Genomic DNA, 17,696 nt, shown 5'->3' on the forward strand with positions numbered 1-17,696 from the left:
CTCAAGGCAGCCATAAGCAACCAGATTTGAACGTTTTCTGTTTTGCTTTGAGACAGGGTCTCACTTTATAGACCAGATTAGCCTTGAACTTATAGACCCACCTGCCTCTGCCTGTGCTGGGATTAAGGGCATGAGCCACAAAACCTCACTTGTTTGGAACTTTTTTTTTTTAAAGATGTTTGACTAGGACAACCATCTAATTGATAGCCTTCATATGACCCATGGAGGCCAACAAGTTTTTGAAATAACGAAGAATAATAGAAAACAAATTGCGAACGAGAGAGCATTCTAGGAAGAAAGACGGCACAAAATTATTCATGGAAATTATCTTTGAATTTTTAAAACCAGGAGAAGCTTGCTGTTCAAACGTCCAAAACACATATTTGAACACAGATATTTGAAAGAAAGAATGATAGTTTTTCAAAAAGAGGCCTGCCCCATCCACTTCCTTACTAAATGCTCAAGAGAGCACAGGTGAGGAGTAACTTCGATTTCACAAGCAAGTAGGCATGTGTGCACACACTTATATGTCTATTTTCTGATGACATCATACTCCACACAACCAGGAAGCCTGATCAAAATGGGGCTTCTCCTCGAGTTTGCCAGGTGGCATGAGAGAAGAAAGCTCGAACATTGCGCTTTTTTGTTTTTTGTTTTTTCTTTTACATCCTCCTGGGAACAGAGAATGGGATCCTGTAAGAGGTGATTAGTCATGACCTCTGTGACTCATCCAGTTGTGGGGGGAGGGAGGAGCACGTGCCCATCCTGAGTTACTGCTGGGAACTTTGGGCAGATAGTCGGGAACCCTGATCTGCGTAAGTGACAGGTTCAGGTGTGGAGGACAGCAGGGTAATCCCGGGAAAAGGCTATAATGGGCATAGATTGAGCTGTGTGTCTGGGGACCACCAAGCACGGTTGCTTTTTTGCTCCAGGATCCAGAGTCACTGAGGTGAATGCTGCCTGTCTAATGCTCAGCCACTAAGCGCTGTCCATCACTTCCACTGCTGTGGAAAGCATTTTCTCCATCTGTGTCCATCTTGGAGCTGTTAGAAGTCTAGGGAGAAAGAGGGACCTTCTAAGAAGGCCGCATCAGAGTGCAGAGTCAGCATCCAACAGTGAGATGAAGACCTGAAGAAGCAGGTAATCACCCAGGCCTTGGATCCACAAACGTTCAGAAGTGTGCATGTCTACATCCCATCCCAGAGCATTCCCAGCCCTGCCAGGAATTCCGCATTCCTTCTGAAGAGGTGACTTAGCTTGACTTACTAGAATGTCTGTCTCCAGTTGGGTGGGGACTTGGTCCCACTTCTGCACCGTATTCTGAGGAGTTCGGTCCCCTAAGAGGCCGGGGAAGAATTCGATGGTGCTTTGGCCTTCTATAGCAGCAGGTGTCTCAGAGGTGTGGAAGTGGCCACACTGAAGGTTCTAGGTGGGAGGTCTGAGTAGCTGGTTTCTCTGGTCAATATCTATGAGGATGGGAGGGGCCAGGTGGAGAAGCTGGCCTGATGCAGCTTGTGTCTAGACTGAACTCTACGTTGCAAACAGAGGTTCTTGAGCCTCCAGACTATGTCTCTGTGCGCAACAGGGCATCCCTTCTACCATTCTTGAGGTTTAGTTCAGTCCCAAGCTCTTCCTGTGTGAATTCAGACACCCTTGACTCCCTCCAGGCAGGTGGAGCGTCTGGCAGTGGGCAAGCTGCTACACTCACCGTGTTTTCCACAAAACAGCACCAAGGTGGGTTGCTCCGTCTTCCCCCTGTGATGCTGGGTGCTCAGAAGACAGGGATCTGGTCTCTCCGGACCACATCCAGGTCATCATCCAGGGTCAACAGCACCTGGAGTGAGAGGGTTGGAGATGGGAAGAGAACATCCGTGAAAGGATCTTAAACAGGAAGAAGGCACATGAGATAGAACACAGTCTATTTCACAATTGTATCTGTGAAGGTTGGGAGCTCAGGCCAGAGGATGGTAAAATACTTGGGTAAGTGTCCTGGATGGTGACTAAGGGAAATGAAGTATAGCAATCGCTGTACAAGAAGAGAGGGAGGAAGAATTTTAGAATACAACCCACAGGATCAACTAAGCAGGGATCATAGGAGCTCCCAGAGGTTATCAACAATCACAGACAGACCCTGTACGGGTATGAGCTAGGTCTTCCATATATGGTTCTTCTTTTGTTGTTTTTTGTTTTCCGAGACAGGGTTTCTCTTTATAGCTCTGGCTGTGTCCTGGAACTCACTTTGTAGACCAGGCTGGCCTCGAACTCAGAAATCCGCCTGCCTCTGCCTCTCGAGCGCTGGGATTAAAGGCGTGCGCCACCACTGCGCCCGGCCCATATATGGTTCTTGTAGGGCCACTAACAAGGGTTTGGGTGTCTCTGACTCTTTTGTGTGCTTGGGACGCCTTTCCTCCTACTGTGTCACATAGTTCAGCCTTGATATGAAGGTTTGTGCCTATTTTTATGTAACTTATTATTCCTTGTCCAGGTAACATCCCTGGGAAGCATGCTCTTTTTTGGGGGGTGGGGGTGGGGATAGAGGAGGAGTGGATCTAGGGGAGGAGGAGGGAGGAAGGATGGACTGGGAGGAGTGGGGGAAGGGGAAACTGCAGTTGGGATGTAATTTATGTAAAGAAAAAATTAAAATAAAAAGGAAGTAAGGGAGAAGGGGAAGTAGGAGGTAGGGAGGGAAGGGGAAGGGAGGAAGAGGGAGAGGGAGAGGGAGAGGGAGAGGGAGAGGGAGAGGGAGAGGGAGAGGGAGAGGGAGAGGGAGAGGGAGAGGGAGAGGGAGAGGGAGAGGGAGAGGGAGAGGGAGAGAGCACTTCAATTCCCACCCTACACAGAACCACTAGCTCCATTTTGTTATCTTTTGTCCCCCTATGGGAAAAGTCCAAGGGTCAGAGAGATTGGCTGAACTTTCCACACTGGCCACTAGAGGGAAGCCATGCTCTGCTTTTGTGTGATTGCATGGTTGGCCTCAGAGGGCTTGAAGCCATCTTGCAGTGACAACCCAGTTATCACCCCAGCCTGTGTTCAGGCACCACAGACATTTAATTAGGGGGAGGGGGAGGACTAAATGCTGACGGTGGTCATCTTCTAGAAGCATGTCTACTCATGGATACTGGGAAGGGGCACAGCAAACTACAGGGACCCTAGATTTGGAACATGCTCATTAGGTGGCTTCTCTGGGAACTTAATCTTCACAAAATCCATAGTGAGACGACTGGAGGAAGGGAAGGAAGAGAGTCTATTATGAAAAGGAGGAAGTCCACGGATGAATTAGTGAGTGCCCTAAGTGGTTCCTGGGGGAATTCTGAGCATTTAAATCCAATAACCAACTCCATCCAAGGGCACTGTGCAACTTAAGGAAAAGAGTTTGGTCACTCTGTGTGTCCAAACATTGAAAAGTAGAGGAAAATGAAAGTTATGATATCACACAAGGTTACAGTAAAACAAAACAAAACAAAACAAAAAACCAAAACCACGAGATGGTGAGTGCATTGACTTGCAATGAAGAACTGCAGGAAATAACCAGAAGGAATAAAGGTTCGAGGAGCAGAAGGGAACTGTGAGACTTAAGACAGGGGGAGACCCAGCTGACTCACCAGGAATGAGAAAAACAGGGCAGTCGCAGAGAGGAAGTGCCAGATGTCATGGTCATCAAAGAAATCCAGCAGGACACACTCACGGTTCTTCTCCCGGGATTCTGCAGGGGTCCCCTGTGGGGAAAGTGCGACAGATATAGGCAAGAATCCCATGGTTTGAGTATTTCAGGGTTTGGTTTTGAGGAAGCTACAAAAATCCTACTAAGCGCCCAGAAAGTCAGCTTTCAAGGATTGTGCATACAGTAGCTCAAAGCAACGTTTATTATAACAATGTGTATAATAGTTCCAGAATGGAGATAACTCAAATGTCCATCAAGAGATGAACGGACTGGTTACACGTACTGTACTGTGTCCCGCAGGGCAAGACTTTTCAGTAATTAGAGGACATGTTGATGCAGGGCCACTCCATGGAGGACCTAGACACTGTTACACTGTACTCTGCATGGATAAAACCAGGCTCAGGGGCACATGGTATGTGGGTCTACCTCTGGGAGAGTGGTCCTCAACTTGTTAGTCAGGACTCCTTTGGGGCTGGGGGTGGGGTCATACATCAGATCTTTCATATCAGCTATGGATATCATAATTCATAACTAGCAAAATTACAGTTATGAAGAAGCAACAAGATAATTTTATGGTCAGGGCTCACCACATCATGAGGAACTGTGTTAAAAGGTCGCAGCATTAGGAAGCTTGGGGACCACTGCTTTAGGAAATGCCCAGACTGACCACTCTATAGCCATAGAAGGCGGGGTAATGGCTGGCAAGTGCTACTACTTCAAGAAGAAACAAAATGGCTGCTCACTAGTTTTCTTTCTGGGGTCATACAACTGTTCTAAAATCAGATGTGCTGATGCTGTGGTAGAGTTGAGACTTCACGCATGTGCTTCAGACACAGCACTGGTTTTATGAGACATCAGCTTTCCTGCCTACAAGACAGACATAGAACCCTGCCCTGCTCTGCCCTGCTCCACCCCTGCATTTGATGGATGACGACTATGATGAGAGAGACCGTGACAATATGGTAATCAAGTGTTAAATATCTTCTGCAAACAGACTGTAGGAGACAGTGAAGAAGATGTTTGTGGCATCTACAGGGCTTTCAAGTTGATGTAGCATGACCTCAGTAAGGTCACTTGCTGACTAAGTGTGCTCATTAAACCTTCTCTCTTCTGAAGAAGCTGTGAATTTAGATAATGGGGAAACATAAGAAGCAAAAGAGCAAGAGAGGGAGGAAGGTACAAAAGGCATGATGAAGCAAGAACTGCCGAGAGAGAGAGAGCGAGAGAGAGAGAGAGAGAGAGAGAGAGAGAGAGAGAGAGAGGAAGAAGAAGAAGAAGAAGAAGAAGAAGAAGAAGAAGAAGAAGAAGAAGAAGAAGAGAAGGAGGAGGAGGAGGAGAAAGAGGAAGAAGAAGAGGAGGAGAAAGAGGAAGAGGAGAAAGAGGAGAAAGAGGAGAAAGAGGAGAAAGGAAGAAGAGGAGGAAGAGGAAGTGGAGGAGAAGGAGGAGGAGGAAGAGGAAGTGGAGGGGAAGGAGGAGAAGAAGAGAGAGAGAAAGAAGGAGAAGGAGGAGGAGAAGGATAAGAAGACGAGAGGGAGACGGAGAGGGAGAAGAAGAGGGAGAGGAAGGGAGGAAGGGAGGAAGGGAGGAAGGAAGGAGCAGGGCTCTTACCTCCCAGCTGCTGAGGTTCTGGAAGAAGAAGTACAGTGCCGCAGCCCACACCACGGCAGTGGCCGCGATGCAGAAGACTGGTAGCGGGAGGACTTTCTCAGAGCTTCGAAGCTGTGGAGAGATGGAAACCACTGAAGCTGGAGCCTCAGCTGCCGGCAGGCCCCTGGTGCGGCCAGCTCCTCGCGCACGAGTGCTCACCTTCATGATGATGTAGAAAGCCAAGTACAGCAGCAGGTTGCAGATGAAGATGCCCAGCATGTAGGAGGCAAAGTCCCTGGGCCGGTAGATCAATCCAAAGAAGGCACTGTGGATGCGGATAGAGTGTTAGCAGAAGGTAAAAGGGGGTACCACGAGTGGATCCTTAACCACTGCTGGGGCGTTCACTGATAACACACTTTTAAATATAGGCCTGCATTGTTTCATGGCAGGGCTACATTCTGAGAAATGCACAGCAGGTGGGTGTGGTATTGTGTGAACATCTAGAATGCATTTACACAAGTCAAGATGGCCACCATGTTGTTTGGCCACATCATCTTTTAGGACCACCGTGTACACGTGGTCCTCTGGTAATTGAAATGTCTTTAGATGCTGAGTGACAATTATACAACTTAATGAATGATAAAACTTTTAATTTATTATATTCACTTCTAGTGGGTTCACAAAGTTCTTATAAGATGTGAAGAGCCATCTTTCCTTTCTGAGTAAAATTGTTTTCCCAGAATCCTTTAGTTTTTTTCATGAGTATAAACAGCACTGTTGGGGATAAGTGAACACTTGGGATAGACCACATTTGCTTACATTTAAGATTATTAGTTAGAGCTGTGAGATGGCTCAGTGGTTGAAAGCACTGACTGCTCTTCCAGAGGTCCCGAGTTCAAATCCCAGAAACTACATGATGGCTTACAACCATCTGTAATGGGATCCAGTGCCCTCTTCTGTTGTGTCTGAAGACAGCCACAGTGTACTCACATATAAAATAAATCCTTGGGAAAAAATTATGAGTTCATCAGACACGATTGCAGCAAGTATGATTACCCTAGTAATTGGCTTGACAGATGTTATGAGTTTACGCAACTGTCCATATTTAATTTAGCACCAATGTTTATTCTGTCTGAAGGTTAACTTTAAATTTGTTTTAAAATTCTATTCAGTATAACAAAATATTTGTAACCTGTCTTCTCCAAGACAGGGTTTCTCTGTGTATTCCTGGCTGACCTAAAACTTGCTCTATAGACCAGGCTGGCCTCTGCCTTCCAAGTGTTGAGATTAAAGGCCCATGTCACCATACCTGGTATGGCATGTAACTCTTCTTCATCTCCTTATTTAAAGGATTTTTTCCTGTTTAAAAATAATATACGTTTAAAACCCACAGTGTGATGGATCATGTATACTGGTAATCCTAGCACTTTGGAAGCTGAGGCAGGAGGACTGCCATAAGTTTGAGGCTATCCTGGGCTACACAGTAAGGGCCAGATATGTCAGGACTAGATAGCAAGACCCTGTCTCAAGAAAAGCGAACATAGCATAAAACAAAACAATTGTATCTTGATTTTAGGGAACAAAAATTAATAATTGAAAAGTAGGGTTTTATCAAACTAAAAAGCTTCTACACAGAATACAGTTCACAGAGTGAAGATGAGAGAAAATGGTTGCCAGCAATACCGGATTGATTATTTTGGGTTAAAATCTGTCCTGGGTAGTTGTTTTTAGTTAGTTAGTTTTGTCATCTTGACATAAGATAGGGCTATTTGGGAAGAGGAACCTCAATTGAGAAAACAATTCCATCAGGTTGGCCTGTAGGCAAGTCTGTAGGGCATTTTATTGATCAATTCTTGTGAAAGGGCCCAGCCCACTGTGGGTGGTGTCATTCCCTAGGCAGATGGTCCTGGGCTGTATAAGAAAGCAGGCTGAGTAATCCAGTAAGCAGTGTTCCTCCATGCAGCTGCTTCAGTTTCTGCCTCCAGGTTCCTGCCTTTAGTTCCTGTTAGTTCCTGTTAGTTCCTGTTATGACTTCCCTTCATGATGGATGACAACTGTGATCTGAAAGGAAACCTTCCCTGCTTTTTGTCATCGGGTTTAGCACATCAACAAGAAAGAAAAAGAAACAAAATACAAAGAATTCATATAACAATAACACAAAAGGAAAGTAATACAACTTAAAACTGGGCAGATGAGGTTTGGCTTTTAGGGTAAAGTGCTTGTTGCACAAGCATGAGGACCCGAGTTCTGATCCCCAGGCATGGCAGAGCAAACCATTATGCCAGAAGAGAAACAGGTAGATCCTGGCACCTCATTGGCCAGGCTGCCTCATCAAAATACTATGCTCCAAGTTCACTGTGAGAATTTTTACTGAAAAAAATAAGTGGAGCGCAATAGAGAAAGACGATCAGAAAGACCAGAAAAAGCTCCCTGGTGTAGGAGCCTGTACACACACACACTTGCACACACACAGCAGATGATCTGAATAGGTTCCGTTCGAAAGACTGTATATACACACAGTCAATAAATGTATGACAGTCATCGAGATCATTAGCTACCAGGGAAACAAACATCAAACCTGAATGAAGTATAGTGATGAATAGACATTTGGAAGTGGAGGGTGGATGAATGGAAGGTGAGGTTGATTGTGTATGCTGTATGCATGTACTGAGATATCACACTAAATTACATATATATATATATATATATATATATATACACATATATATACACATACATATATGTAATAACATGTTAATAAAATTTAAATGTAATGAAATCTAAACTGACAGTATTTTGTCAGGATTTTTGTTGTCTTCTTTCTATTTTCTTTAACTGCACTGGGGATTGAGCCATTTGTATCTTATTCTGAAAAAGGATCTTGATGTAGATGTCCAGGCTGGTCTTAACCTTGGGATCCTCCTGCCTCAGCAGCTGACCAAAGTATCTGGGTGATAGTGTGTAACCAGTACATCTGCTTCCATCCTTTTTACTCTGACACATATCAAATATATTTGATTGCCTTATTGGGTTAGACTATGCCAACCTGTGTGGCATCGCATATGGCTATCTAAATTTAAATTAATTAAAACTAAATAAAAATTGAAAAGCCAGTTTCTCAGACACACTGGCTTCATTTCAACTTCACAACGTCCACATGTTAGTAGTTTCTATTAGGGCTGAGCATTTATATAATTCCAGGAAGTTCCATTAGATAATGTTGGAGTAGTTGCTACATCTATGGCCCTTCCTTCCTTCTGTTAACCTTGCTTCTCAGAGACCATAGAAACTTTTGCCTAAGCACATGTACTTTGAAATAAAAGTCTGTTATCTCGATTCTAGCTCTACTTTAAATTCACACATTAACTGTAGAACAGTTATCTATCTTCCAGCCCAGATCCTGGCACCTCTCTCCACTTGGATAAATTTCCTTTTATATTTCCTAATAAAGCAATTAAATTTTCAGAAGAAAGATACCTCATGTCTCTCAAAATGTACTCCTAAGTATTTCAAGTGCAAAGCTGTTATTAAAGGCCTTGAATTTTATAGTCCAACTATGAGTCTCTGTCTGTCTGTCTGTCTGTCTGTCTGTCTCTGTCTCTGTCTCTGTGTCTCTGTCTCTCTGTCTTACTCACACACACACACACACACACACACACACACACACACATACACACACACACACACACAGAGTTTTTCAGCAGGGCCATATGGTAATGATTCTTTTGGGGGAAGACACAAATGAATAATGACCAGTAAGTAGATGCTGTCATTTACAAACATGGGATCTGTAAATACTAAAGATTGGTCATAGACTGCTGCTGCTGTAAACACATGTTTGCATGTATATTCTGATTAACAGAATTAACATCTAATGAGTACATAAGAATGAACTTAGGGGCTGGGATGGCTCAGCCGTTAAGAGCACTGACTGCTCTTCCAGAGGTCCTGAGTTCAATTCCCAGCAACCAGGTGGTGGCTCACAACCATCTGTAATGGATTCCGATGCCTTCTGGTGTATCTGAAGACAGCAACAGTGTACTCACATACACGAATAAATAAAATCTTTAAAAAAAGGAAAGTCTGGTACTAAGAACAATTTATTAAAGAAATAAAAAAGAATGGACTTGGGCTGTGTGCAGCTCAGTGGGAGAGATCCTGCTTAGCATGCTGGAGGCCCTGTTTCATCCACTGCTTTAAAGAAAGAAAAGAACGGAGGTGAGCGAGACACAGTCGTACACATCTATAACTTCAGCAGTCAGGAGGTGGCAAAAGGCCAGCCTGGGCTACAGGAGACTCCGTCCAAAAGAGTGATTCTTTTCAAATAACATTCATGTTCAATACTCTGTGCCTATATGGAAAAGAGAGAGAGACAGAGACAGAGAGAGACAGAGACAGAGAGAGACAGAGAGACAGAGACAGAGAGGGAGACAGAGACAGAGATGGAGACAGAGACAGAGAGAGACAGAGACAGAGAGACAGAGAGACAGAGAGGGAGACAGAGACAGAGAGAGACAGAGACAGAGAGAGAGACAGAGAGAGACAGAGACAGAGAGAGAGACAGAGACAGAGAGAGACAGAGACAGAGAGACAGAGAGACAGAGAGACAGAGAGACAGAGAGAGACAGAGAGAGACAGAGAGAGACAGAGAGACAGAGAGACAGAGAGACAGAGAGAGACAGAGAGAGACAGAGAGAGACAGAGAGAGACAGAGACAGAGACAGACAGAGACAGAGAGAGACAGAGACAGAGAGAGACAGACAGAGAGAGACAGAGAGAGACAGAGACAGAGAGACAGAGAGACAGAGAGGGAGACAGAGACAGAGAGACAGAGACAGAGAGACAGAGAGACAGAGAGACAGAGAGACCGACCCTTGCCAGGGAAACACAAAATTATGGGTCATCATCAAACTTCACACCTCCTGTTTGGACCCGGGATCGTACAGAGCTGTGTAAGGAAAGCGAGGCCGTTCACTTTGTCATGTGGGGAGATGGTGTCCTTATTTATATCAGGAACAGGGAGTCTTTTTTCTATCAAATGTCACAGAGCTGGAGAAGCATATTAGCTGAGAGCCATAAATAAAACTAGCTAAGTCACTTGTTTTCGAGGCATCGAGGAAGCATGTCATGTGTTAGAAGTGTGAGTGGGTTACGTAAGATCATTTTAAGTAACAGAGACGGCGCATCTGCCGTGCCTCTGGTTCATGCTCACCTGGGGAAGGAAGGACAAGGAGCAGGAAGGGGACAAACTACAGGAGAGTGATATGACTGAGATAGAAAGAAGGTGAGAAAGAAAGAGCAAAGTCTCTCTCTCTCTCTCTCACACACACACACTCACAAAGGAAGAAAGAAGTACTTTCTAAAAACTAATGTCTCCTGCATAGTTGTTATGCAAAGTTCTACAAGATAATTTAAAATTGTGTTGCAGTTTGCCCTCATGGGCACAATCCCTTCCTTCCTTCCCTCCCTCTTTCCTTCCTTTCTTTCTCTCCATCCATCCATCCATCCATCCATCCATCCATGCATGCATCCATCGAGTCAATTTGTCCACATAGATATTTGTCTTGTTGAGCAAATACTATCAATGCATCAACTATCAAGAAAGTGTGTTCAGCAAAGCACGGGGTTTTAGAGGAAGCCCTCACTAGTGTACGAGTTTCCTAGTGCTGTTATTTAATTAAAATATTTTATTTAGCTATTTATTTGTGTATATGAGCATATATGAGCAGTGTGTATGGGGGTGTGTGTCAAAGGACAACTAGTGGAGCTGCTTCTTGCCTTTCACCCTGTAGGCTCTGGAGGTAGAACTCAAGTTGTCAGGTTTTATAGCATGTGCCTTTACCAACAGAGCCATCTCTCCAGCCTCCTAGTGTTTATTATTGTTTGTGGAAGGATACCTTTTTATCAAGTCTCTAGGACAAGCAGTTTAGTTTAGCTGCCTCCTTATTTTCAGATTTCCTTGTAAAATGACAGCAAGAAAACACGTTAAAATGCACATTACATATATCAATTATGATAAAAACATCATCTCCCTTAATTCCACTTACAAGGACCAATTAACCAGATTTCCCACAATGAGCAACACCATCCTGTCCTGCAAAAGAGAAAGGAGAGTATTAGAGAGAGACTGCTTTGCTAGCAACTCCCTGGGAGGAACCACACCTGTGGGAAAGCGATGGCCTTGTGGCAAACCTGGAGTCTTCTGCTCTAATCCTCAGCCAGGCTGAACAGCAAGACCTGGCTACAAACGGATGTAACTCCACAAAGCAGGGTGTGGCTGTCCACACAGGGGTTAGTGGAGCTGAGCAGCTGGACCCACCTCTCTGCAGGAGGCTAGTGACAGGTACTCATCACTCATTAGCTAGTATTCTGATGCTATGATTCCCGTGCCCCTGACTGCACAGTTAATTTTCACTCCTTACCTCAGTCTTACCCCTAAGGGATGGGTGTTGGGAGATGCAGAGGACCGTCCACATGGTCAAGGTTACTCTGAATGAAGTTTATACTCTCCATCTGTTCTTGTGCCTTTGCTGCTACTTAAAACTTCTATTTGATTATACTTTCTCCTATATGACCAATTCTCTGCTTTCCTAAGTGATCCATCCAATTAAAAAAATGTCTTTTTAAAAAATTTATTTAATCCCAGCACTTGTAAGGCAGAGGCAAGCGAATCTCTGAATTTGAGGACAGCTTTGTCTACACAGCAAGTACCAGGTCAGCTAGGCCTACAATAGAGAGACCCTGTCTAAAAACAATGAAAAAAGTTTATTCACTTATTGGATTAGTGAAAACCTAAAACACTGCTGCCAGATGCTGGTGAGGATATGGAGCCGCCAGAACATTTTGTTTACCAAAAAGGCTGTGTATAGGAAGACAAATGGGCTCTGCCACTTTGCGGGACAAGTTAGTGTTTTATTTTGTTTTTCACACACAAAAAATCCACTACCTGCTTACTATGTGATTGAGCAATCTCTCTCTATGATATGCATCCAAATTAGCTGAAAATGTTGGTCCAAAAAAGAGGAGGGGGGGAAGAAGAAGGAAGAGGAGGAGGAGGAGGAGGAAGAGAAGGAGAAGGAGGAGGAGGAGGAGGAGGAGGAGGAGGAGGAGGAGGAGGAGGAGGAGGAGGAAGAAGAAGAAGAAGAAGAAGAAGAAGAAGAAGAAGAAGAAGAAGAAGAAAAGGGAGGAGGAGGAGGAGGAGGAGGAGGAAGAAGAAGAAGAAGAAGAAGAAGAAGAAGAAGAAGAAGAAGAAGAAGAAGAAGAAGAAGAAGAAGAAGAAAAGGGAGGAGGAGGAGGAGGAGGAGGAGGAGGAAGAAGAAGAAGAAGAAGAAGAAGAAGAAGAAGAAGAAGAAGAAGAAGAAGAAGAAGAAGAAGAAGAAAAGGGAGGAGGAGGAGGAGGAAGAAGAAGAAGAAAAGGAAGAAGAAGAAGAAGAAGAAGAAGAAGAAGAAGAAGAAGAAGAAGAAGAAGAAGAAAAGGGAGGAGGAGGAGGAAGAAGAAGAAGAAGAAAAGGAAGAAGAAGAAGAAGAAGAAGAAGAAGAAGAAGAAGAAGAAGAAGAAGAAGAAGAAGAAGAAGAAAAAGAAGAAAAAGAAAAGAAACCCTGCTTGTGATTTCTACATTAGCTTTATTTGTAATTATCCAAACCCAGAGGCCACAAGCATCCTCCTGTAGGTTCACAGAGAAATAAACGGTAGTACTATTCAACCGTGGAGTATTCAGAACTAAAAAAAGTGAGTTGCCATGTCATGGGAATATGAAGGCTATGTTTCTAAAGGAAAGAGATGAGTCTGAGAAAGTGTCACATGACTTGAGTCCAATCACATGACACACTGAGAAAAGCAAAACAAGAGGGCACCCTTGTGGAGGCAGATCAGTTGGCAGTGACCAAAGGAAGGAGATGTGAACAGGCAGGGCACAAAGGGGTGTTAGGCTAGCCAGGCCATTCTGTGTGATGGTAGGTATGCCTTGAAACCTGTCATTACATGGATCAGTTCTGTGTGACCCGCAGGCTGATGGCAGGTTCTGATGCTGCTTCATGCGGCAGCCTGAGGCAGCTCTGCATGTGTAGGAGCCCTGAGCATGGGCAGAATCTGTGCCTTTTGCTCAGTCTTAATTGTTCTACACTTTAGATATTGATTGCCTGGCTTATGGCCCAGGCATGCACAACTCCCAAAATACTCAGAGGTCCTGCTGGACGTCATAGTTCTCACCGAAAGAAACCCTCCTTCTTCAAGACTCTCCATTTTTCCTACCCAAACTTGAAAGGCCGAGATCGTCATATTTCTTGATGTGGAAATCCTTCTGATTATATGATTATTAATTGGGCTCTTACTGAATTCTTGTGTGCCAGGGCAGAATACAGCATCAGATCTGAGCACAGAACCATATAAAGCCAAGGCCAAGGATGCAGATGATGTAAGTGGCCTTTCAGTTGGTTACTTTCCAAGGTCAATGGCCAGGAAACCAAGGCAGTGCTGGGACCCCACACTCTTAGGCTTAGTAAAGAAATGGATAATATGAGGACTACAGGGGAGAATGTTAAAGAAGCATTCCAACCATCAAACAGTGACTACAGTTTAATAATGTTTCTGCTATAAAAATGTACACAGGTGATAATGTAGAAAGTGACAGTTCCAATTGTTCTGGGTAGTTTTTTTTTTTTATCAACTTGGCACAAGCTTGGTCATCTGGGAAGAGGGAATGTCACCTGCAAAAATGGCTCCATAATTGCACGTCTCTGAGGGCATTTTCTTGATTATTGATAGATATGGTAGGACACAGCACACTGTGGGTGGTGCCTCCCCTGGGCTGGTGGTCCTGGGTTGTGTAAGAAAACAGGCTGAGCAAGCCATGAGGAGCGAGCCAGTGAGCAGCACCCCTCCATAGTCTTTGCTTCAGTTCCTGCCTTGAGGTCCTGCTTTGACTTCACTCAGTGGCTGACTGTGATTGGTAGTGTAAGGCAAATCAGCCCTTGCCCACACACGTGGCATTTGGTCTAAGTGTCCTGTCACAGCAACAGTAAATAAGCTATGACATCAATGAATGTGATCAGAAGGGATGATCTGCTCAGAGCCATGCCAGTTCACACCTGCTGTCTTGGTGAAACGATTACTAGTGTGAAATTTCATTTTCACAATGGCATCTGTTTAGATTATCTACAAAGGCATTCTGCTTTGATTTTCCTCACAGTAATCATTTCTATTTAAATGTCTGGTGTATTCCATGTGATGTCCGTCAAGGATAGGGCAAAATTCCATGTGGACAGCTGACCCGTGACTACTTAGAGAAGGAGGATCAGTTTCCTCCAGGGAGGAGTTCCCATATAATTTTTCCAATCCCAAGTGATCAGTCCTGAACATGTGTACATATATGGGCAATACTAAGTAGTCTTGGTGGGTTGCATATACATGTGTATGTATGTATATAGCTATTTTTATATGTAACAATAATAATTGAAGAGGTCATAAATTTGGAAAGGAAGAGGAAGTGTCGGGTGTAATGTAGATATAGTAGTCATTGGCAAAGTTCTAGAAAAGGAAATAAGACTAAAACGTATATACCATGTTAAAAATTTGGGGTGCATGTATGTGTGTGTATATATACTTCCTTTATCTTCTTTACAGACTAGCAAGTATTTAATTTATAAAAATAGGACCGCTTTTTAAAATCTTTTTTAAAAGCGTAAGCAATATGATTCCCTACTGACTGGAAGGCAGCCAGCTCAGGCCATCTGGTCCTTTGGAATTCTGGAGGTTTGAGTCACTGCCCGAAGCCTGGCCCTCCCACTGTTCCTCCATTTTCTGAGAGATGGCCAAGGAACACAGGGACATGCACGTACCATATACAGAGGTCTGCTGCATTGCTGGATACAGTCCGTGTAGAACACCATAGCAGCCCGCCGGAAGATTCCCAGATCTGTGTTGACACAATCACACCATGAGAACACACAGAGGAAATACATACACTGGGAAATGACCTGAGACTGGGGTCCAGGAGGATGCCATCGGCACTCTATTAAAGCCATTAGAATGCTTTGCACCTGACAGGTGTCCTATCAGGTATAAGTATATGATGTAGAAAATTATGTTGTTTTGGCGGGTGTACCATGCACATGCGTTATATGGCAGAAAGGCTGCCAAGGAACATGAATGGCAGACAGCAGACACCTTTCTGGTTCCTTCAGCTACGCTTCCATTGTTTACGGGTCACTCTGGTGGGGTTTCCTATCAGGAGAGATGTCATGGGATCCTCAAATCTACCTTCAATTACTTGTTCTCCATACTGGGAATGGAGATCTATCTTGTAAGGGTTCCAATCTACACTTCTCAACTTAGTGATGAGTTACTGAGTTCTGAACCAAGAGGTACTGGGCTGTACTAAGAATGGTTAGAAAGAACTACTAGGTAATGGAAGTTAAGATAGGGTGAGAAAAGCAGGAAAGGGTTTTTAAATGTAGTCCCACGTAAGTCATGTTTGGAATGGAAGGCATTCGGTGTGAGAGCTCTAGCTGCTCCCCTCAGAGTCAAGGTCAGAGGAGGCTGTCTTCCAGTGAGCTATTCATGTCCTGACCTCAAAGGTAAGATTGAGTGTACCCAGAGCCAGCACTGCTGAGAGTGGACCACAGTTCCTCTGGGGACTGAATTTAACAAAGAGCAAGGAACCTGGCTATACAAGAGACAAGAAGTGATGCACCCCAGCGTGGGTTGGGATGCAGAGTGGCTTCCAAGCCTTTCTCTAGACCATCCTCCCATGCAGGCTGCCTGACTTAGAAAGGAAAGAGGGGGCAGAGCTGGCAGACAGCAAGCTGGGTCTATGAACAGTTTAGACCCCCTACAAAGGGAGGAAGAACATTACCTGTGTCAGACACATCTGAATCAGCGGGAAGCAGAGAAGAAATAAGAGAGAGAAATGATCTGTAAGAAGGAAGCCAAATAGGTAAGCCGCCACTCGATTTATTCAGTTTCCCTTAAAACAATGGCTTTTACCTCCTATTTGTAAAGGTGATGTTTGTTCCCCACCCCTATGGAGGGCATGGACTCTGCCTGTCTCAGATTCTCAGCTCTTCCCTAAAGAATAAACCGAGGGCCTTTTCTCTTCCAATCTTGCCCTTGCTGTCAGACACCCATTTGCTCTCCTGAACTACCCACAAGGTCTAATTTGTAGGGTCTGAGGACAAGGGACACAGCAGTAAACAGGACAAATGGCTCTGTGGTTTTATGTCCACTCATTGCCGCTATTGACTCTTCTACCTACATGTTTTCCTGAGGACTAAAGAGAAATGAACATGTAGTTAGGAAGTAAAGTTTTTGAGGAAATGGGTGGAGAGGCTGGGGATAGCTGAACCAATGTTAATGTGACGTGTGTGTGTGTGTTTGTGTACTTAAAATGGGACCTCACTATGTAGCCAAGCTGACCTTGTGCTCACCATTCTTCTCCTTCCACCTTCCAATTGCTGACATAACAGGTACCCACCACCAGGCCTATTTTGTAAGACACTTGTTTACATTGGATTGCTTTGGGTAAGAGAGGATCCTTATTTTAGAGGGTCCTCATTACCCTTTGAGTGAGGAATCTACACAGGGAACTTCCACTACGCGATTGCATTATGGATTTATTGGACCTCAAAATCCCCCAATAGTCCTGGACCCACACTGAGAGCCTGGAGAGCCTCCTCCCCATTTATCCTCCTGAGGCATGAGACATTGGATGTCCTTAAGACTCTGTGATCTCTTGAGACATAGCACAGAGCCAGAGTAGGAAGTACTGTTCTTGTGAGGGAACAAGAATTCTAAATTTTAACCTGACCCTTCTAGGCTATAATGAAAGCTCCTTTCCTTTCTTTTCCCCCTCCCTCCTTCCTCTCTCCCTCCCTCCTCCCTTCCCTTCTCTTCTCTTTCCCCCTTTCTCTCCATTCATTCCTCTCTCTAACCTTCCACCCATCCCTCTTTTCTTTTTTTCTTTTCTTTTTAGTATCCTTTACTGTTTGATTTATAACTTGAAATGTTCACATATTTTGCTTGTGAGTTTTAATTTGCATTCTTTCCCTGATCTTTGCTAATATTAGGGGCAGGACTATGATTTATCTTGAAACATACAGATGCGTTTTTAAAAGTAGGATTCCCAATATGCTAAAACCATTTTAAAAATACTCTAAAACATATTGACTGTCCTTCAGTGCATGATGGCTGACTGACGGGAGATGACAAGCTAATTTCCACATAGCACTCAGTCCACCCAATCGGAAGTAGTACAGTACGGGAAGCTGGTCTCGAAAGTTTCTGTCCTCGTATCTAGAAATAGTGAATGATTCATGCCTGGCAATCATTTAGCATCAGAGAAATGCTCTTATTTGAATGCTGCAGATGGAGAAAGGTTCCTCTATGTAGGGCTAGTGGTATATCGAGCACACTGCTCTCCCCTCCCTATTCTTTTTAACACAGGGTGTCTCT

General features: G+C 44.2%; 1 protein-coding gene across 7 annotated transcripts in view; it reads right to left on the reverse strand.

The window, feature by feature from the left end:
- Positions 1 to 311: 311 nt before the first annotated feature.
- The window catches only part of Sidt1 (SID1 transmembrane family, member 1), a 93,036-nt gene continuing 75,651 nt past the window's right edge, over positions 312 to 17,696 (reverse strand). For 2 of the 7 annotated variants that reach the window (XM_006522237.2, XM_017317034.2), the window contains 7 exons: positions 16,102 to 16,116; positions 15,086 to 15,162; positions 11,296 to 11,342; positions 5,468 to 5,573; positions 5,270 to 5,380; positions 3,603 to 3,716; positions 312 to 1,834 (listed from right to left, as the gene is read on the reverse strand). In XM_006522237.2, coding sequence (XP_006522300.1) covers positions 1,772 to 1,834; positions 3,603 to 3,716; positions 5,270 to 5,380; positions 5,468 to 5,573; positions 11,296 to 11,342; positions 15,086 to 15,162; positions 16,102 to 16,116 — 533 coding nt within the window. In that variant the 3' untranslated portion in view covers positions 312 to 1,771. The remainder of the gene's footprint in view (positions 1,835 to 3,602; positions 3,717 to 5,269; positions 5,381 to 5,467; positions 5,574 to 11,295; positions 11,343 to 15,085; positions 15,163 to 16,101; positions 16,117 to 17,696) is intronic. The other 5 variants (XR_384572.4, XR_003951795.1, NM_001159419.1 and 2 more) reach the window with 5 other exon arrangements.

This window comes from Mus musculus, chromosome 16 (assembly GCF_000001635.26).
Source record: "Mus musculus strain C57BL/6J chromosome 16, GRCm38.p6 C57BL/6J".
NCBI classification, from domain to species: domain Eukaryota; kingdom Metazoa; phylum Chordata; class Mammalia; order Rodentia; family Muridae; genus Mus; species Mus musculus.